General features: G+C 43.1%; 1 protein-coding gene across 2 annotated transcripts in view; it reads left to right on the top strand.

Annotated features, from left to right (window-relative positions):
• LOC121703695 (serine/threonine-protein kinase Nek5) overlaps positions 1-18760 on the top strand; it is a 50965-nt gene extending 32205 nt beyond the window's left edge. The window contains exons 16-23 of one of the 2 annotated variants that reach the window (XM_042084280.1): positions 492-575; positions 3445-3501; positions 5303-5449; positions 7489-7699; positions 7891-8025; positions 8341-8488; positions 16524-16547; positions 18556-18760. In XM_042084280.1, coding sequence (XP_041940214.1) covers positions 492-575; positions 3445-3501; positions 5303-5449; positions 7489-7699; positions 7891-8025; positions 8341-8488; positions 16524-16547; positions 18556-18736 — 987 coding nt within the window. In that variant the 3' untranslated portion in view covers positions 18737-18760. The remainder of the gene's footprint in view (positions 1-491; positions 576-3444; positions 3502-5302; positions 5450-7488; positions 7700-7890; positions 8026-8340; positions 8489-16523; positions 16548-18555) is intronic. The other variant, XM_042084281.1, reaches the window with a different exon arrangement.
• The last annotated feature ends 2912 nt before the right edge of the window (positions 18761-21672 follow it).

Here is a 21672-nt window from a genome sequence, read left to right as displayed (position 1 = left end):
CAATGTTTATGTTAGCTAACTGTATCTGGATGTGTTGCTATCAGAGCAGTTAGAGATGGCGCATGACATGCAGTGATGCCTGCAAAAATAAAAATAATATAAAAAAAACGCTATTTAAGCACCGAAATGAGGCACCGAAATCCACGTTGTTATTCGATGCAGTTACTACTGTTTGCGTCGGCACCGGTGCCATATTAGAACCGTGTTTCGGTGCCCAACCCTACACATCACACACACACACACATTCACACAGACACACATTACACACACACACACACATTACACACTCACACATACACACACACACACACACACACACACACACATTATACACACATACACACACACACACACACATTATACACACACACACACATTATACACACATACACACACACACACATTATACACACACACATTATACACACACATACACATTATACACACACACACACACACAGCTGACCTCTTGTGACGTGATTGTTGTCCAGCAGAAGCCTCAGGTGAGACCAGACACTTACACTGTGGAGTGCAGGAGAGAACCAGCTGCCAGCAAGACACGCACGCCAGCACTGGTACTGGTACACACACACATTATATATACACACACACACACACACACACACACACACACACACACACACACACATTACACACAAACGCACACACACACGCCAGCATGGTACACACATGCATGCACGCACGCACGCACACACACAAAGCGCTTTCAGATATAACCTCCGGAGTATATGAGGAGGTTTGTCAAACGGAGGTCCTACCCTTCGGATGATTCAGATATGATGCTAACCTGCGGACCTAATACTGACCTTATACGGACGTATGTGTGAACGACATACACGCACATTACAGAATCTCCGTGTGGTTGTCGAGTGAGGGGTGGGGGCTTGTAGAGTTCACAAGATGCGAGATATGACGCAGAATATATGCGGCCGCTGCCTGTCACAGCTGCTTTTTGTAAAGTGTAGCCTATGCATTATGTAGGCTAAAGAAGAGAAATCTATTGTGCATAGGCTAATACTTGAAGTAGGCTAGTCACGTAAGTGCGCACTTGAAACTGACCTAGCCTACAGTATTTGTATGTGTGCTTCAAATAAACACATTTATCTGTTTTCAACGTTATGTACCAGAATTATAGCTACCAGAATTAGCTATAGAACCCCAAATCTGGTTTGCGTTGGAGAGAGAGAGCATGCACAAACTTTATGGTAGGCTACCAGCCAATTCAGTAGGCTAACTCAAGACTTCAAGATCATACAACGTTTTTAAGCAACAAACAAAATACTAACATTAATAACAGTGAAGTTGTTTGTTTTTTCATGGTTTATTTTTTCCAAAAGCATCCTCTCCCCATATGTCTATTGCATTTACGTAAGGAGCTTGGAACAAAGTTGGGTTTTCTTCGTTTTCATTTTCTCTAGGCATATATGCTCAGCAAATATCAGCGAGCTCAGCAGGTCATGAAGGCTATCAATGAACAGAAAACAGTGTTGGCTAACAATTTATTAAATACTCCTGTTATTGTCGTCAACGACGTCGCTGTAGGCTACTGCCTTTTCAGCGCCTTTTGCTTATGATGATTCAGTCTTCTGAATTCGTTTGTCCTTGCGATGCAGTTCTAGGCTACATCAACGTGTCTCTTGCCGTTCCCTTCATGTGTTCCATCACAATGCTGTCTGCCCTCATGGACAGTAGCTCCGTGATGTCTGCATCTTTCCAGGTTGGAGATTTTCTGGACAGCACTATGCCACTCCATCATAACACTGGCATTTAAGTCAGATCTAACCACATGGACGCACAAAAGAAACGTCACCAACACGCCCTCTCACTAGGTGTGAATTTTAACCGCATGTTCTACGCCTCGTTCAGACACAGCACATTTACATAATGTCCACAGGAAATACTAGGGGGGGAGTAGTAGAACAACCGGCTAAATTCGGACTTCCATATGACCGGTTATGTCGTTCAGATATACGGCCCCACCGTTTAACATCGGCAGAACCTCCGGTCTTACACGTATGTCTGAAAGCGCTTACGCACACACGCACGCACGCACGCACAGGTACACACACACACTCCAGCACTGGTACACACATACACACACGCCAGCACTGGTACACACACACACACACACACACACACACACACACACACACACACACACACACACACAAGCCAGCACTGGTACACACATACGCACACGCACGACAGCACTGGTACACATACACACACATACATACATACACACACGCCAGCACTGGTACACACACACACACACACACACACAAACGCACGCACACACACGCCAGCACTGGTACTGGTACACTGGTACACACACACACACACAAACACACACACACGCCAGCACTGGTACTGGTACACTGGTACACACACACACACAAACACACGCACGCACACACACGCCAGCACTGGTACACACATACGCACACGCACGACAGCACTGGTACACATACACACACATACATACACACACGCCAGCACTGGTACACACACACACACAAACACACACACGCACGCACACACACGCCAGCACTGGTACTGGTACACTGGTACACACACACACACAAACACACACACGCCAGCACTGGTACTGGTACACTGGTACACACACACACACACAAACACACACAAACACACACACGCACGCACACACACGCCAGCACTGGTACTGGTACACTGGTACACACACACACACACACACACACACACACGCACGCGTGTTTAATTATTTGGTGCTGCATGTCTTTTCTTCTGCTGATTGAGCAGACAGACATTAAGTTGTCAATTCTATAATTTGACTATCAAATTTGACTGATTACCTGATCTGACTGTGTTTATTGCAAATGTCTTTATTCATCGAAAAGAACCCCTTGCACGTTTAAATGAACACAAGCGAAGTTAAAAGGTGGATTGTTACAAAAGCTGAGCAATAGTTTGACATACTGTCCTCTTAAATATTATTTTTGAGTAAAATACTCATTATGCTGTTATCGATGAAGAGGTTGATTTCGGTTGGTTATTACATGATGCACCATATTGTCACATTTCGGTTGGTTATTACATAATGCACCATATTGTTACATTTCGATAAAAATTAAAAAAAAATCGCAACACCCGCATTTTATAATAACAACCTTAATATGTAATAACTTACTACATAATGCGGCAAAATGTATTACATATTGCGTTCATGCAGTTTATTACATAATGCGGCAGTTATTACATAATGACATGAAAATGTATTACATTTTGTCGAGTTATTACACAATGCGGTGTTATTACATAATATGTTGTTACAGTGTGTGTGTGTGTGTGTTTGTGTCTGTCCTTGTATGTGTGTGTGTGTGTGTGTGTGTGTGTGTTTGTGTCTGTCCTTGTATGTGTGTGTGTGTGTGTCTGTTCCAGGATGTGGAAGGAGCTTTAAGAGAAATACAACAACACAGACAGAAGAGGAGTCATAAGGTACACACACACACACACACATAGACATACACACACATAGACAAACACACACACACACACACGTCAAGCGACCCACAAGTAGTTAGTTAGTTAGTTTATTTGTCCTTACATAAGAAAATTTGTTTTCACATACCATACAAGCCTCACAGACATGAAATACATAGATACACACAGTTACGGTTCTTCACCCACCACCCTGTTACCACATACCCCACCCACATAGATGTTAACAGCACATGTACAGCACATATATCACAACAGCACATATACAGCACATTACACAGATACAAACAGGAAAAGCATCACCAGTTGGCATTACAGAGGAATGAGGGCGGCACAGTGATCCATCACCGCTGTGGCCTGTCGTTCAGTGCTGCTATTGCAGAGGGCACAAAGCTTTTCCCAAAGTGTACTCGCTTCCACCCCATAGCCCTGTATCTGCGTCTAGATGGAAGCAGAATGAAGAAGGGATTGAGGGGGTGGGTGGGGTCATGAGCGATGGCCTGTGCTCTGTTCTTGGTGAGTGTTCTGTTGAGGTCTGATAAATTAGGAGTGGGGAGGCCTATTGCTTTGGCTGCCGTATGGGTGATGCGTGTGAGTCTGTTTCTGTTGGCAGCAGTTAGCATGTTGAAAAAGCAGGGAAGGCAGTAGAGGAGTATGGGCTGGACTATGCTTTTGTACAGGAGGAGCAGGTGACAGGGGGCAACAGAAAGTGATCTGAGCTTACGGATAGCATAGAGTCTGCGTTTTTGTATGTCAGTGGTGTGTTTCTCAAAGCTGAGTTTATTGTCCAGGGTGAGTCCAAGGTATTTGAAACAGTCCACTATTTCTACGGTGTCGTTGTTGATGCAGGTGGGGTTGTAGATTGTGTCAGATGGTGTTCTGGTGTTGGTGATTACAAGTTCCTTGGTTTTACTGATGTTGAGCTGAAGGTAGTTGTCAGTGCACCATTGTGTGAGGTGAGAAATGGAGTCTTGGTATGCAGATATGGAGTTATTGTCATTGAGAAGTGCAAGTACAGCAGTGTCATCAGAGTATCTGAAGTATGTGGTGATGGGTGTGGGACTGACGCAGTCATTGGTGTAGAGGGTGAAGAGGAAGGGGCTTAGGACACACCCCTGCGGGGCGCCGGTGTTAATTGTGGTGAGTGGTGATGTAACTGTACTAATCTTGATGGCTTGTGGTCTGTCACTGAGGAAGTTGTGGGTCCAGTGGATGAGGGTCGGGGGGACGTGCAGGTGGTGGAGTTTGTTGATCATCAGGTGGCGTTGGATGGTGTTGAAGGCAGAACTGAAGTCAATGAAGAGTAATCTGGCGAAGTTTGTAGGTGTTTCAAGATGTTGGTGGAGGGAGTGGAGGAGACATGCCACAGCATCCTCCGTCCCTCTCCTTGTAGGCAAACTGGTGGCTGTCCAGCTGTGGGCTGACAACTGGGAGGAGGGTTCTGAGGATCAGTTTTTCCAGACATTTCATGATTATTGAGGTGAGTGCAACTGGCCGGTAGTGGTTGAGTTGGGAGGGGCGTTGTTTCTTGGGTATTGGTATAATAGTAGATGTTTTCCATAGCACTGGTACAGTAGCGGTTTTGTATGACTCGGCAAACAGTGAATAGATGATGGGGGAGAGCTCAGCTGCGCAGTCCCTTAGCACCCGGGCAAGGATGCCGTCTGGACCCGGAGCTTTCCCAGGCTTGCATCCTCAGCTGCTGAGTATAAACATCAGACACAATACACACACATACAAACACACACACACACACACACACACACACACTAATATGCAAACCTGTGTGTTTTCCCAGAAAGGAATCAAGTTTGAGATTTTCCTGAATGACGAAACTGAAGATCATCCAGGAGAGAGAGAGGAGGAAGACAGGAGAGAGATGAAGGAGAGAAAGCGGGATGGAGAGAAAGAGATGAAGGAGAGGAGCGATAGAGAGAGAGAGGAGGTAAAGAAACAGCACTCAGGGTTCCTGCGCAGTGTGGGAAAGAAAAGAGGATATGGACAAATATTTCAGAAATTTGGATTTTGTATTTTATCATTTACAAAAAAAAACTCTTTAATGTCAGTGAAAGCAGCATTTTATATACAAACAAACACAAACAAACATGACCTCACAAACAAACACAAACAACATATACACAAACAAACCCAACCTCTGCGCTGCACAATCGCTGACGTCCTTTAAAAGTTGAACATCTATAACGTATAGGCCAATAATGTATAACGTATATATAACGTATATATAACCAATGAGCGCAAAATAGGAACATTTTGCTCCAGGACTCCAGAGCCAAGCAGTGGACTTTATGCACGGAGGCTCTTTAGCTCATTTGTGTCAGGTGGAGCGTTGTGTTGTAACTGGGTGTCAGGTGGAGCGTTGTGTTGTAACTGGGTGTCAGGTGGAGCGTTGTGGGTGTCAGGTGGAGCGTTGTGTTGTAACTGGGTGTCAGGTGGAGCGTTGTGGGTGTCAGGTGGAGCAGTGTGTTGTAACTGCATCTTCTGAATTGATTATGTGTTGAATCTATCTAAAAGCTAAACCATTGTTTGCAGATACATGTGATATATTGTGTAGCATTGCTATTCTACATAAAAGCTAGTAGATGGTATGTTTGCGTAGCATTGCTATTCTACATGAAAGCTAGTAGACGGTATGTTTGCGTAGCATTATTCTACATAAAAGCTAGTAGATGGTGTGTTTGCATAGCATTATTCTACATAAAAGCTAGGAGATGGTATGTTTGCGTAGCATTGCTATTCTACATAAAAGCTAGGAGATGGTGTGTTTGTGTAGCATTGCTATTCAAAGCTAGTAGATGGTATGTTTGCGTAGCATTGCTATTCTACATAAAAGCTAGGAGACGGTATGTTTGCGTAGCATTGCTATTCTACATAAAAGCTAGGAGACGGTATGTTTGCGTAGCATTGCTATTCTACATAAAAGCTAGGAGATGGTATGTTTGCGTAGCATTGCTATTCTACATTAAAGCTAGGAGATGGTATGTTTGCATAGCATTATTCTACATAAAAGCTAGGAGATGGTATGTTTGCGTAGCATTCCTATTCTACATAAAAGCTAGGAGATGGTATGTTTGCGTAGCATTATTCTACATAAAAGTTAGGAGATGGTATGTTTGCGTAGCATTGCTATTCTACATGAAAGCTAGTAGATGGTATGTTTGCGTAGCATTGCTATTCTACATAAAAGCTAGGAGATGGTGTGTTTGCGTAGCATTAGGGCTGGGATGGTAACCGCATTACCGTAATACCGCGGTCACATGACGCCTACCGCCTCGTCACTGCCATCACCACAAAAAAAAAAATATGTGAAACATCGGCCTGCACATAGTGTGTAATATCATGATGTGTAATGTGAGGAACCATCTTATCGGCCTGCACATAGTGCGTAATATCATGATGTGTAATGTGAGGAACCATCTTAAGACATGGATTCAAGGTTTTCAAAACAAAACTTCAAAACTTATCAATAGATGAAGCAAACCCGACCTTTTGTGTTTGTGTTGGGAAGCGCAATGTTCCAACATTCCATTTGACACAAAGACGTTAGCCTTGAAAAGCTGTGAAATTTGGCCAGAAAGTCCAAACACACACCAAGTATAAACACTTCAAGGTAAAAACACACACTAATAGTGTCAATCATTGACATTTTCTTTTAATTGTTTGTGTTACATTTTTGTTATCATTTAAATAAATGTTAGCCTATATAATTGTAAGTTTAATCACAATCATAACTAAAACAGTATTTGTATGCATGTAATATATATTTGGGGGGAGGGGGTAATTTTGTTATTGCATACCCTTCAGAAAATGGTTAGTTGCGCCCCTGCACACACACACACACACACACACACATTTCTCTACCCCAATAGCCTGTACCTGTTTTATTGTTCAACTGTTTCTACTTTTCTTGTCATTTATCAACATTGTGTGTGTGTGTGTGTGTGTGTGTTGTGTGTGTGTGTGCAGGTGGATCCCTTGAATCAGACTCTGATGTTTCATGCTGGAGAGAACCTGAGACAGAAGATATGTGGTCTGGATGGAGAAAGGGAGGAGAGAGGGGGAGAGAGAGAGGAGAAGAGAGAGAGAGAAAGGTGTGTTTGGCCCAAAGAAGTTCCACACACTTTGCTTAATGCTCTCGCCCTCAAAGACCTGACTACCTGCTCCAGCAACACGACAGGTGAGTTACACACACACACACACACACACACGCACACACTCTCACACACGCACACACTCTCACACACTGTCACACACACTCTCACACTGACTGTCACACACACACTCTCACACAGTCACACACACACTCTCACACAGTCACACACACACACTCTCACACAGTCACACTGTCTGTATGTGTGTGTGTTGCAGATGAGCTCTTGGAAGGAGAGGAGGAGTGTGTGTTTGAGAGAAGACACTGGCGAGATGGACCCCCACACACACTCTTACAGGCCCTGGCCCACGCACCCCTCACACACTCCTCCACCCTGGGGTCAGACTGCACAAGTAGGTCACACTCACGCTCACGCACACACACACACACACACACTCACGCATCACTCACACACACACACATACATCACTCACACACACACACTCACACTCACGCATACGCACAAACACACGCACACAAACACAAACGCACTCACACACATGCACACACACACATACACACATGCCACTCACCAAAGCCTTCACAGTTAAACAGAATAAAAGACAAATATTCACACTCTCCCTTTCTCTTTGCCTCCTTCTCTCTCTCTCCCTCCCTCCCTCTCTCTCTCCCTCTTTTCTCTCCCTCCCTCCATCTGTGTGTGTCAGTGAGAGTGGGGGATAGAGCTGAGGAAGAGGATGAGAGGGGAGGGGAGGAGGAGGAAGAGGAGGGTGTCTGGGATGAAGATGACTCTGACCTGGATGAAGATCGTTTGGAGCCCACAACTGATGATGATGATGATGATGACGACGACACGTGAGTCTACGGAGCCACACACACACACAGATACACACACACAGGCGCGCATATATATATGTATATTTTAGGGGTGTAAAGATTAACCGATACGTATTGTAGTGGCGGGCCACTCTTAGCTGGGATGTATTGCTTTGCTTCTTTGACAAGCTATCCAAAAAGAGAAACTTAAAATTGTACCTTAATACAGGTGGAGGAGATGGGATTCAAGCAGGTAGGTGAACAGGGCAGGTAAGCAGGGCAAGGCAGGCAGCAGGCAGGTAAGGAGGTTGGTAGTAGCAGGCAGATAGGCAGGCAAGCAGGTTGGTAGTAGCAGACAAAGCATGGACTCCAGTAATCCAACAAACGATTGGTAAGTGGTTGAAAAATGATGGTTGAAAAAAGCACAACTTAAGATCAAAAATAATGTCCAAAAGGTATTCAATAGTAATCCAATAGCAATCCTATAGCGATCCAATAGCGATTGTAAAGAACTGTATGCTCAATACATTCCAACAGCTTGTTCTCTGTTTTAGGTTTTTTGGGGTCAAAGGTGAGAGGCGGCCATCTTTAACTTCAAAACCTTCTCACCGCCTGTCAAACTAAAAGTACCTACAAAATAAAGGACCCCAAATCTAACAAATATACCAGTGCTCCAATAGCACACTAATTTAAATGAACATAAACTCAAAATGGCTCCTACATAGCCGGCCCCTTATAGCTACTGCAGGAAGCAAGCTATAACTAACTAAATGTAATTTTCCAAGGAGCCATAAATTATCCACTTAAACTCAGTATACATTATTCCCAAGAATAACTGAGTGCAAAGATTCAGTGTATGCATCTGTATGACAGTGTGTGCACGTGCGCAAGTTCATTCAGGTCTCACTCAGCTTTAGGTTGCTGGCCTTCTACTAGCAAGCAGATCTTGCTGACAGGTCTTTCAAGCTGGCTTGTTTTGGTTTGAAGCCGTACACTGCGGACCAAGCCTTTGGAGTCAGGGAAGGCTTCAGTGACTCTAGCCAACATCCACGATCCTCTTGGCGCCGTGCTATCGGCTACTAGTACGATGTCTCCTGGACAGAAGTTGCGTCTGACACGAGACCACTTTTGCCGTGTTTGCAGAAGAGGGAGGTACTCTCGGACCCAGCGTTTCCAAAATAAATCGGCAATGTACTGGATCTGCCTCCAGCGACGTCTGGCATAAAGATCTTCCTTCACGAACAAACCTGGAGGTAGAACAGGCTGCACCTTAAGCTGCAGTATATGATTAGGCGTTAACGGCTCCAAGTCATTGGGGTTGTCAGAAATAGTTGTGAGTGGACGGCTATTGAGAATGGCCTCAACCTCACACATTACTGTCTGAAGGCCTTCATCATCCAGATACTGCTGGCTGGTGACTGACCGTAAGGATATGGGAGAGGATCATGCGAATCAGCCTCTCCCATATCCCTCCATAATGGGCACCATGGGGAGGGTTAAATGTCCATTTCACCCCCTTCTGGAGAAGACTCTTTTCAATTTGTTGCATGTTCCAAGATTTCAAAGACTCCTTTAGTTCCTTTTCAGTTGCAACAAAGTTCGTTCCATTATCTGACCGCAACTCAGACACTGCTTCCCTTCTGGCAATGAAACGTCTGAATGCATGAATGCAAGAGTCAGTATCAAGTGAATGTGCAACCTCCAAGTGTACAGCACGGCTGGTAAGACATGTGAAAATCACACCGTAAATGTTTTACAATGCTGCGGCCTCGTTTTACCTCTAGTGGCCCAAAATGATCAACCCCTACATGCGTGAAGGGCGGAAGGTCAGGGGTCAACCGGTCAACTGGCAAGTCCGCCATTTTCTGTTCACCTGCATTCAACTTGACTCTTCTGCACATGGTGCATTCATAAACTACCTTTCTGGCCAGAGAGTTGGCGCAAGGAATCCAATATCTTTCTCCGAGTTTGGAGAGCATGAAGTTTCTTCCACTGTGTCCAACTTCTTGATGGATGTGCTGAAGTAAGAGTTTGGAAACGTGATGGTCTTTAGGGAGGATAGCAGGGTGTTTCTGCTCAGTGGGCATTGCCATTTTACTCAGACGCCCACCAACCCTCAAGATGCCATTGGCCAGAAGAGGATCTAACCTATAGATGGAGCTGTTTCTGCTTACATTTTGCATGCCTTTCTGCCAACAGGCTATTTCTTGTGGGAATCCCTGCCTTTGGCAAAACTAAGATTGTGACTTCAGCATTCTCTACATCACTGATTGATAGGACATATGGACCTGTCTTTTCATGCTTTCCTTTCAGTCATGATATGTCTGTTTAAATCTTTCTTGCCATTCTTAGACAATTCCAGCAGAACAGACTTGAACCTCAGGAACCATGCCACAGCTTTCTTGAGCCTCATCCATGTCGAGAAATAATTCATGAGGTAAGTAGTAGCGTCACAGTTTTCCTTCACAGCAACATTGACAGTGATAACTCCTTTTCTTAATTCAGGGTCACTGATCCATGTTGCTCTTTTCAAGAAGGTGTTGACATGAAGCCCCCGGGAGGCGTAATCAGCGGGATTGAGTTTCGTGCCTATGCACTTCCATTGGGAGACATTAACACGGTTTGCCACAAAGGTTAGGAATCTTCCGCTTTCATTCCGGATGTACCTCAGAACAGTCATGCTATCTGTCCAAAACAGAGACCTTTCCAATTCCATATGCAACTCCTCAGATAGCATCTTATCCATGCGTACGGCCAGAACTGCAGCAGTAAGCTCCATCCGTGGTGTGGTCATCAGTTTTAAGGGAGCAACTCGGGCCTTTCCCATTATAAAGGTGACGTGGACCTTGTTGCTGCTGGTCAGTCTAAGGTAGGTAACTGTGCCATACCCGAGGTCACTCGCATCACAGAAGTGGTGCATCTGTGCTGTTTTGACATCTCCAAAGTTGTCTGGTACAAGACATCGGTTGACCTTGAACTCCCTCACTCTTGGAAGATCTTGCCACCATTGCTTCCAGGCTTGAGCATGGACCTCTGGCAATTCTTCATCCCATCCAATGTTCTGCTTGCATAACTCTTGCAAGATGTGTTTTGCCGGAAAGGTGAGAGGTGCAAGGAATCCAAGTGGATCATATATAGAACTGACCATGGACAGAATCCCACGTCTGGTCACCTGGAATGTGAAAGTGTCTTCCTCAACACACCATTGCACACCCAGAGCTCTTTCAACTGGCAAGTCTTCTATGTCAAGGTCAAGATTCTTTATGTCTTTGGCCCTCTCAGGCTCTGGAATAGAGACCAAAACAGCTCTGTTGTTACTAATCCATTTGTTCAACTTAACCCTTTAGGCGCCAGAGGTTTTTTTTTTAAACGTTCGATTTTGACATCTTCATTTCAAAAGGCTATATCTTAAAAGTGATGAGATAGAGACTTTCTGTAAATTAGAGAAATATTAAGGATGACCCAAAGTTTATGTAGAGATTAAATGTACATTAAGGTTCAATTTTCATGAAAAGTCGCATGTTTGAATGATAAAATGCACCACTTCTTTTCCCCCAAAATGTCCCTCACCTTCTGTATGCTATATTGGACAATACTGAATGCTCAGGTAAATAGTAAGTAGTAAACAAACTGTATAAATCATTACTAATAAATGGCAGAAACAAACCAAATGCATGTAGCGGTAGGCTGGCCTTTTGCTGTAGAGATTTTCCATTTACTACATACAGTAGGCACTCTGATTCCATGTATGGGGCACATATATATTATTCAGATGACACACAAACACAAGTAGACAAGACCTGTTTAGTTCAAAAGCTCACTTGCCATGGCAAGGCACAGATCAGGAGTGAGATGACGAGACAAGACAAGAGACAATGTTAGTATTTGTTTTCTTTTTGTTGTTTTTTTCTTAGCTGACAAAGACACACACATCACAAGGACATGAACACTCAAAAAACTCGCTAACGTTGACAATATCGCTCTGACAAAGTGGCTCACACGCACACTAGCTCCGGTATTTCACGCACTGATTCAATGCGCTGTAGTTAGAAAGTTTTGTTTAAAGCATGTCGTTTTTTCGACTCAGGGATGACGTATGACTTGTCTGCCATCTAGTGGAGTGGAGGTCGAACGAAATATGACACCCTATTTGACTAAATCGGCCGTTTTATTCAGTACCGCATCTTGTCGAGTAAACTCGACCGTGGCGCCTAGAGGGTTAAAGCCTCCAGTTGCACAGAGTAACTTTAGCTCCTTACAAAGTCTAATAGCATGGCCCTCTGTGATTTCAACAAATCGTCCACATAGAAGTTGTTCTTGACTGTGCTAGTTGCATCAGCTGAGAAGCACCCTTTGTTATCCTCAGCTGTCCTCTTCAAAGCATAACTTGCACCCTCAGCTGTCCTCTTCAAAGCATAACTTGCACAGTTAGCTGATGACGTTGCACCAAAAAGATGTACGACCATCCTGTACTCTTTCAGTGGTTGACTGACGTCCCCATCTGGCCACCAAAGGAAGCGCAGGAAGTTCACATGATGAGATGGGACCTTTACTTGATGGTACATTTTTTCCACATCAGCCATGATGGCAACGTTGCCAAGACGAAAACGGACTAAGACCCCGATTAAGGTGTTCGTAAGATTGGGACCTTGAATGAGTTCAGTGTTCAGTGAGGCCCCCTGATAAGCTGCAGAGCAGTCAAATACTACACGCAAGCTCCCCTTCTTTGGATGAAACACACCATGGTGTGTGTGGAATGTACCACACCTTACCATTTTCCTGTATCAACTGGTCTTGGGGTACAAGTTCAGCATGTCCACTTGATAGGACCATTTTCATAAATGCCCTGTACTCCTTGTGAAAGTCATCATTCCTTTGAAGCTTTCTTTTTAAAGCCAACGCCCGTTGCTCTGCCATGTGATGGTTGTTTGACATCATTGGATCATCCTTCTTGAATGGCAAAGGCAATTGATGATGTCCAGCCACTATTTCAACAGAGCTGTCCATTATCTGCATGAATTTGTGGTCCTCCACTGACATTTGTTTCTTTTCCTCAAAACTCTTTTCTGGGAAATCATGGTCGTATTGCTGAATCAAAAGTTCACTCAGGTTATCAACAGAAATCCGATGTGCATGAACATATTTCTGACCTTGCTTGTTGATGCATGCATCCTCAGTGTGGAGAAGTCCATTCACCACCCAACCTAGCAGTGTTTTAACAGCAAAGGGTCCATTACCCTGGAGAATTATCAATAGCCAAGGTTCCATCAATTTGGGTGCATTTATCCCAATGAGAAGGTCAAACCCAGCGTTAATGTTGGGTATATCAACATCTTGAAGGTAAGGCCATTTTCGAATATCTTCTCGTCTAGGAATGTGTTCCTTGTTGACTGGAATTTCCTGCTGAGTGTAAACTTCAGGTAATTTTATGAATTCCTTTCCTTCCAGGCTACACACTTCCAGGCCCTTGACTACCAGGCTGTTAACAGGTTTCTTTTGCCCCATAGTGCGCAGAAGTATTTGCTGATGCTTTCCATTTGCATTCAGGTTCCTCCTAAGTTGTTCTGTGCAAAATGTTGCGGAACTCCCTGGGTCAAGGAAAGCGTATGTCTGGACTACATGATTTGAATTATTTAATTTCACTTGAACTGGTATTATTGCAAGTGTACAATGTGTCACTACAGTCAAGTCCCTCTGTTTTCAGTGAAACCAACCCGCTGCTCACTGCCCTTTTGTCTAAAGGACCTGCATTACTCAGCTCTTTCATTACATTTTGAGGTATGTGCAAGATGGTGGGATGCAACTTTGAACAAACTGAGCAGGTTTGTCTGTTTTTGCAAGTCCGACTCATGTGTCCTTTAGCAAGACAACCAAAGCAAACACCTTTCGTCTTTAGCAGCTCAACTCGTCCATTGTGAGACTTCTTCATCAGCTCTTGACATGACGCAATCTCATGCTCACCATTACAGACTGGACAGAGTTTTGATGAACTGTTTTTGGGCACATTGGACACTTGCATTGTGCTCTCTGTGCTGCCCTTTGGCACAACTGCCACTGTTGTGACGAAACTGCTCCCTCTGCTCTTCTGCATGGAACTCATTGGCTTGCTACTGTTAGCGGCTGCTTTTGGTGATCTTCTGTTTGAGGAGCTGTCTTGAAGGTTACCAAAGACCGGGTCTTGTAGAATCCTGGCCTGCCTTTCCAGGAAGAGGACAAGGTTGGCAAATGTGGCTCTTGCTCCTGTTCATTCCCTGATGTCAAAAGCATGTGATCTCCATTTTTCTTTTACTTTGTAAGGCACCTTGGAGATTAGAAGCCTCAGGTTTAATGGAAGGTTCAGTTCATCCATGTACCTTAAGGTACGCATTACATTACAGCATCCACGGAGGAAAAGAGCGTAACTGTGCAGAGCTTCGCCGTATGTCTGATGGGATATTGTTCCAATTTAAGGCTTTATCCATATAAGCATTAGTGATTTTAAATTCATCCCCAAAATGAAGTTCCAATAGCCGTTTTGCCTCTGCATACCCTCTGTCTGCATCCATATGAAGGCAACTTCTGACCAGCTCCTTAGGTTGGCCAGAGGTGTATTGTTCAAGATAATACAGTCTGTCTTGGCTACTGCTGGTGTTCTCAATACAGTGTTCGAATGCCTGCATAAATGGTCTGAAGTTCAGAGTTTCACCGTTAAACATGGTTAGGTGCCTAGTTGGAAGTAAAGTCATTTTCTGTTGCTGTGCAATAAGATCAGCAACAACACCCAGGTTGCTAGTATCTGAGCTTACAGGCGCATGTGGAAAGGAAGTTCCTGTAGTTGCTTGACTGGTTCGATTCAATTGTAAGGTCTGAACAGGCCTTTGTGGCCTCCGCGGCCTAGTATCCTGTGTTAAAACCTTTTGCAATGGTGTTTTGGGAACAGTAGAGATTCTGGCATATTCCACTGGTGAGGGTTCTGGATGAAGAGGTTCCTCAATTCTGTCATAATTGCTCTTCAGATACGCATTCATGCCATCTCCTGGTGATTCTGAAAGTTCTATCGACATGAGTTTAGAGTTCATAGATTCAGCATCAATGCTCTGCAACACTCGCACCTTTGCATTAGCTGCAGCCAACTCTGTTTCAAGTTCAACTCTTTCCATTGCATTTTGCACTTCAATTCTTAACATTTCCAAGGCATGTTTTTTCTTCAGTCCTTCAGTACGTTGCAGTAGAGCTGCCTTTTCTGCTTCAGCTTTTAAACGTGCGGAAGACACTGATGAAGATTTAGAGGCAGCACTGGCACCAGATCGTGAGGGTCCTGCTTCACTGGCACGTGCTGCCACATTGGATACACTGTCCAGAGGAGACACCACAGTTTGGGGTTCATGGCTTTGAGCACTCTTCCACATTTCTACCTCATTCAAAAAATGTTCAAAGGTTTGCATCTTTGGTTGGTACCACTCATCATCGTCACTTTTCTTTTCCTCTTCCTCATACAGCACTTGCACAGATTGGTGCACATCTTTAAATTCATCCAATGCCACATGGAGCTGTTCAAGGCCTGTGTCAACGGCTTCAATATTTCCACCTTTTAGTAATTCCTTTAATTCATTCATTCTACGTGTACACACACCAAGTTTTCCTCTGCGTGTTGCGCAAAGCTCTTTAAGTTTGTCATCAGCCATATTTAAGCTTAATAAACAACAAAAATATTTTCTTTTTCCTTTTCAAAAAATTAAACACAGCACAGTTGTCTTCAACTCAGTTCATTCTCATGGCTTCATTTACATATGCATGAACAAAATCATGGTCCGCTCCAGTAGCAAATCCAGTAACAATAATGCACTCCAATAGTGAATTTGAAAAGGTAAACACTCAAAAGATCCAAAACTTTGTCAACTCCAAAGTATCAAAAAAAAACTTTTACGTTTCAGTCAAACAAAGGATTCCACAACAATTCAGTTGTGAAGCAGCGTAAGCGATTGCAAAGTTCTTTACCATTTGTAGTGCTGGGCCACTCTTAGCTGGGATGTATTGCTTTGCTTCTTTGACAAGCTATCCAAAAAGAGAAACTTAAAATTGTACCTTAATACAGGTGGATGAGATGGGATTCAAGCAGGTAGGTAAACAGGGCAGGTAAGCAGGGCAAGGCAGGCAGCAGGCAGGTAAGGAGGTTGGTAGTAGCAGGCAGATAGGCAGGCAAGCAGGTTGGTAGTAGCAGACAAAGCATGGACTCCAGTAATCCAACAAACGATTGGTAAGTGGCTGAAAAATGATGGTTGAAAAAGGCACAACTTAAGATCAAAAATAATGTCCAAAAGGTATTCAATAGTAATCCAATAGCAATCCTATAGCGATTGTAAAGAACTGTATGCTCAATACATTCCAACAGCTTGTTCTTTGTTCTAGGTTTTTTGGGGTCAAAGGTGAGAGGCGGCCATCTTTAACTTCAAAACCTTCTCACCGCCTGTCAAACTAAAAGTACCTACAAAATAAAGGACCCCAAATCTAACAAATATACCAGTGCTCCAATAGCACACTAATTTAAATGAACATAAACTCAAAATGGCTCCTACACGTATCGGTATCCGTTTTTTAACGTGTAAGATACGGCTACATCGATACGTGAAGCCCCGTATCGGAAAAAAACTGAAATGAACCGGTCGTTATATCGATTCATTGCCCAAAGTTGTCAAATGACCTCATTACCCATCTACTGCAACTTAAGCATGTGACAACATGAAATTAAACACATAGCATTCCTAAACAGCAACGATAGTCTGTAGAGTAGCCTTACCTTTGATGAAGGGATTTCCTTAATGTTAAATAATAATTTGGCCCTTGCTGCTAAAACGATGCACAAATTATTAGCCAATGATTTTGTTCATATTCACTCAGACTTGTGGCATTAAAGGTTTCTGCATTAGGTCTACTGTTGGAACAAAATAAGCCCAGAGAGTTCATTGATTTGTAGGCCTATTTTATTCTTGTAGGGTAGGCTAGGCTATATGAGAAAAGGCCAAGAGTTTCTTAAGCACTTTTATTTTGGTATTGTCTTACCTCAACAAGGCTACAGCTCCATGAAAACAATCAGATATACTGTAACTCTATAAAATCTGTGAAAGATCTATAAAGTCTATAAAAATGTATTTTTATGTTGTATTTGGCTGCTGTGTTTGACTGAAATGTAGACTATTCTTTTTTCATTTCAATACAGTATATGAAACAAACCTCAGTTTAGATAATCATATTCACACATTTTTTTTTGCCTAATTGACAACCATGACCATGATAATTGATAACATAAAATTAATGTGCACCTTGAGCAAATGATAAAAAATCTTTCAGAATGCTTTCCATTCTTGAACTGCATTAAATTGTATCGAATCGCATCGCATCCAATCGTACTGAATCGTTTTTTATAAACATGTATCTTTTCTTGTAACGAATCGTGCCCATGTATCTAGATGCGAATCGTATCGTCTTTTACATGAGAGATTCACACCCCTAATATATATATATATATATATATATGTATACATATACACACACACACAGAGAGACACACACACACAGAAACAGATATATTCGTATACACACACACACACACACACAGAGATACACATATGCGTATACACACACACACTAATGTTTTTGTGTCTTGTGTTTATTGTGTTCGTTTGTGTGTGCATGTGTGTGATTGTGTGTGTGTATGTATGTGTGTGCATGTGTGTGTGCGTGCGTGTGTGTGTATGTTTGTATGTATGTATGTGTGTGTGTGTGTGTCTGTGAGTGTGTGTATGTGTGTCTCCTTTTGTGTCTGTGCATGTGTGTGTGTCTGTGTGTGTGTGTGTGTCTCTGTGTGTGTGTATAATATGTGTGTGTGTGTGTGTGTGTGTATGTGTCTGTGTGTGTGTTTGTGTGTATAATGTGTGTGTATGTGTGTGTGTGTGTGTTTGTGTGTATAATGTGTGTGTGTGCGTGCGTGCGTGTGTATGTGTGTGTGTGTGCATGCATATGCGTGTGTGTATGTATGTGTGTGTGTCTGTGTGTGTGTGTTTGTGTGTGTGTATATGTGTGTGTGTGTCTGTGTGTGTGTGTGTGCGTGCGTGTGTGTTCTCTGTCAGTAATTTTGAGGAGTCTGAGGATGAGCTGCATATGGAGGTGGCAGAGTCCATGATGAACCTCTTCACCCCTGATGATGGACAGAGCGACGGAGAGGGAGAGAGAGAGGGAGAGGAGGATGGAGGAAGGAGAGAGGAGAGAGAAGGTGGGAGAGAGAGGAGAGAGGGAGAGGAGGAGGATTAAAAGGCTGGAGGATGAAGAGAGAGAGAGGAGGATGAAGAGGGAGAGAGGGAGGAGAGAGAGAGGAGGATGAAGAGAGAGGGAGGAGAAAGAGAGCTGCAGGTGGAGGACAGACGTGTGGGGAGAGGAGGAGGACTGAGCAGACACCTCCACATGGACCCCCACCAGAGGGGCCCGACTTCCATCGTCCGTCCCCAGGGCCAGAGGCCCCTACTGGGCAGCAGCAGGCAGGCGAGCCCCAGGCTCTAGGCCTCTGCAGTTAGCTGCTGTGCTAACAATGGCTGAATGCTAGCCTCTGGTACAGCTACAAGCAATGCAGTTACGGGCGCATTGTATCAGTATCAATCCCTAAGATCCATATGTTTATGACTCACCTGTGTCATGCTAAAGATCTATTTGTTTATGACTCACCTGTTAATCCTAAAGATCTATATGTTTATGACTCACCTGTCAATCCTAAAGATCCATATGTTTATGACTCACCTGTCATGCTAAAGATCCATATGTTTATGACTCACCTGTCATGCGTGTAACTTACGCTCATGTAGAATTTGAAAGATGTTTGCTGTTTGTTATGCCTCTGGCTGCCATGGTGACTGAACTGATTGCTGGTTATCCATCCGTCAGTCTGTGAGTGCAGCTCTACATGCTTGTGTCCTTTATGTTTAAGGCTCTTCATTAAACTAATGTCCTTTATGTTTAAGGCTCTTCATTAAACTAATGTCCTTTATGTTTAAAGCTCTTCATTAAACTAATGTCCTTTATGTTTAAGGCTCTTCATTAAACTAATGTCCTTTATGTTTAAGGCTCTTCATTAACCTTCATTGCATGATGCAACATTGACCCTCCTGCTGGATGCTGCGTAGCGCAACATTGACCCTCCCGCTGGATGCTGCGTAGCGCAGCATGCTTTTTATTTCATGTTTCTAGGTGCTACAGAGGCTTAGATATTAAATTTTGGTAGACGTTGACAATCTATGTTTTCAGAAAACGCTCAGGAAATAAGGTTATTTAGTCTAGAATGCCATAGGATTCTATAGGCGTTTTTAGCAGGCATTTTAGGAGTAAATGGGTTAAACTAATGTCTTTTATGTTTAAGGCTCTTCATTAAACTAATTCACTATAACAGCTTCATGGACTGATCAGGTGCTCAAAGTCTTTGGGGGTCAAAGGTCAAGCCTGTATGGTGTCACAGATGACATACTGCTCAAACACATTGGGGTCAAAGGTCAAGATTGCATGGTGTCACAGATCAAAGATATATATAATAAAGGCTAGATGTCTCGTCAGATTAATAGGTCCAACACCACAGTATGAGAAACATCCCCATAACATGACTTGGGCACCACCATGCTCTACTGTCTTCAGTGTACTGTGGCTTGAATTCAGTGCATGTGGGTCGTTGGACAAACTGTCTGCGATCCCCACCGTGATCGCCAAGTGCAACATGTGTTGTGCAACACACATACAAGGTCTAAACATGCGACAAACTGATAATCAGTAGGCTACAGAATATCTCATTGTTATTAAATATCCAAAAGAGAACAGTTTTGATCAGCTCTCAAAAGTTAGAAGTTAAGTGCACTGAAATACCATTCTAATAGTAAAAGTAATACCTTTACAAGAAGCCTATTGCCTATTTCATGAAATATTGATTTGGTTTATTTTTACATTTCATAAGACCTGGAGGTAAGACCCAACCCTCTCATATACTGTATAAATAGAAACCAATTTTCTATTATAGTCTATGGTAGTCAGTGTCAAATCAACACAATTGCTTAGAGATATGTGAAACCTGAGCAATCTTTAATGTGATTAAGGATCATAGCCTACTATGAAAAAACATACTACCACAGAAGTGAGCGGTAACCTACAAGAATCCGATAACCAGAAGAAGCTGGGTATCATCAACACTACAGTATCCTACTGTACAAATGAGTCACACATACACATGCACACACACACTTTTCCTTTTCCTCATAGTGTCTCTGTGAATAAAATAAAATCCTAGTTTCATTAAGATAGTATCAGGGTTCTCAGATGAAACTACATTTATTGAACTAAAAATATGAAATAATAGAATCTAAAAACAATAGGCCTACTAACCAATTAAAAACAAATTCAATGCATGTACTATTTAGCCTAGGCTACTTGGCTCTTTTTATGTTTCCATATGTTTCACTGATGTTATATAGGCTTAGCAGGCACGTGCAGAGAAGGGGGGCTACAGGGGCTCTAGCACCTGCCCTTTTGCCCCTTTGATGTCCAAGTGCCCTTTTGACAAGACCCGTTTTTTACTTTTTAAAATTTGTAATACTTCCGCTAGCACAACGTGAATATTCGCTAAAATTTGTCTCATTAATAGTTTGTGAAATTAGAAATTTACAAAAATAATAATTTTCTGTGTTAATTGAAATGCCTTGCGGCCACCATTCCGTGACGTCATACATTCAGTGAACTCTCAGAAGGTGCACGCAGGCACAGTGCTGCAGGAGACGTTTGGGAGCACGGTAAGGTCACTTGGCAGTTAGCCTATCTGAACATGCAATAGTATTCAGCTTAGAGATAGAGAATAAAATGCTTAAAGTTGTTTCATGTTTAATGAAGTAGGCTATCAAGTCCGTTTTAACCATGTCATGGTCCATCCATTTCAATAACCTGGCAGCTTCGAAAATTTAAGGCTGAACGTTCATCACATATTCTGTTTAGGTTACTATGTTATAGTAGTGTAGTGTCCGAGGTAAGGCTCACTTAAGAACATGCACACTGATACGTAAATCTTTGGATGAGACAATGGCTCTCCGTTTAATGGCGGCTCACCACAACTTACAACAACGAGATCTCTCTCACACCGGAACTTCAACACCCCCCCCAAACTTGTCATTACCATGGTAACTGATAATCAAAGCTGTTCTCATATTAAATGCTACATTCTTCCC

The sequence above is a fragment of the Alosa sapidissima genome, chromosome 2 (assembly GCF_018492685.1).
Source record: "Alosa sapidissima isolate fAloSap1 chromosome 2, fAloSap1.pri, whole genome shotgun sequence".
NCBI lineage: Eukaryota > Metazoa > Chordata > Actinopteri > Clupeiformes > Clupeidae > Alosa > Alosa sapidissima.
This window is presented reverse-complemented; position numbering and strand designations above follow the sequence as displayed.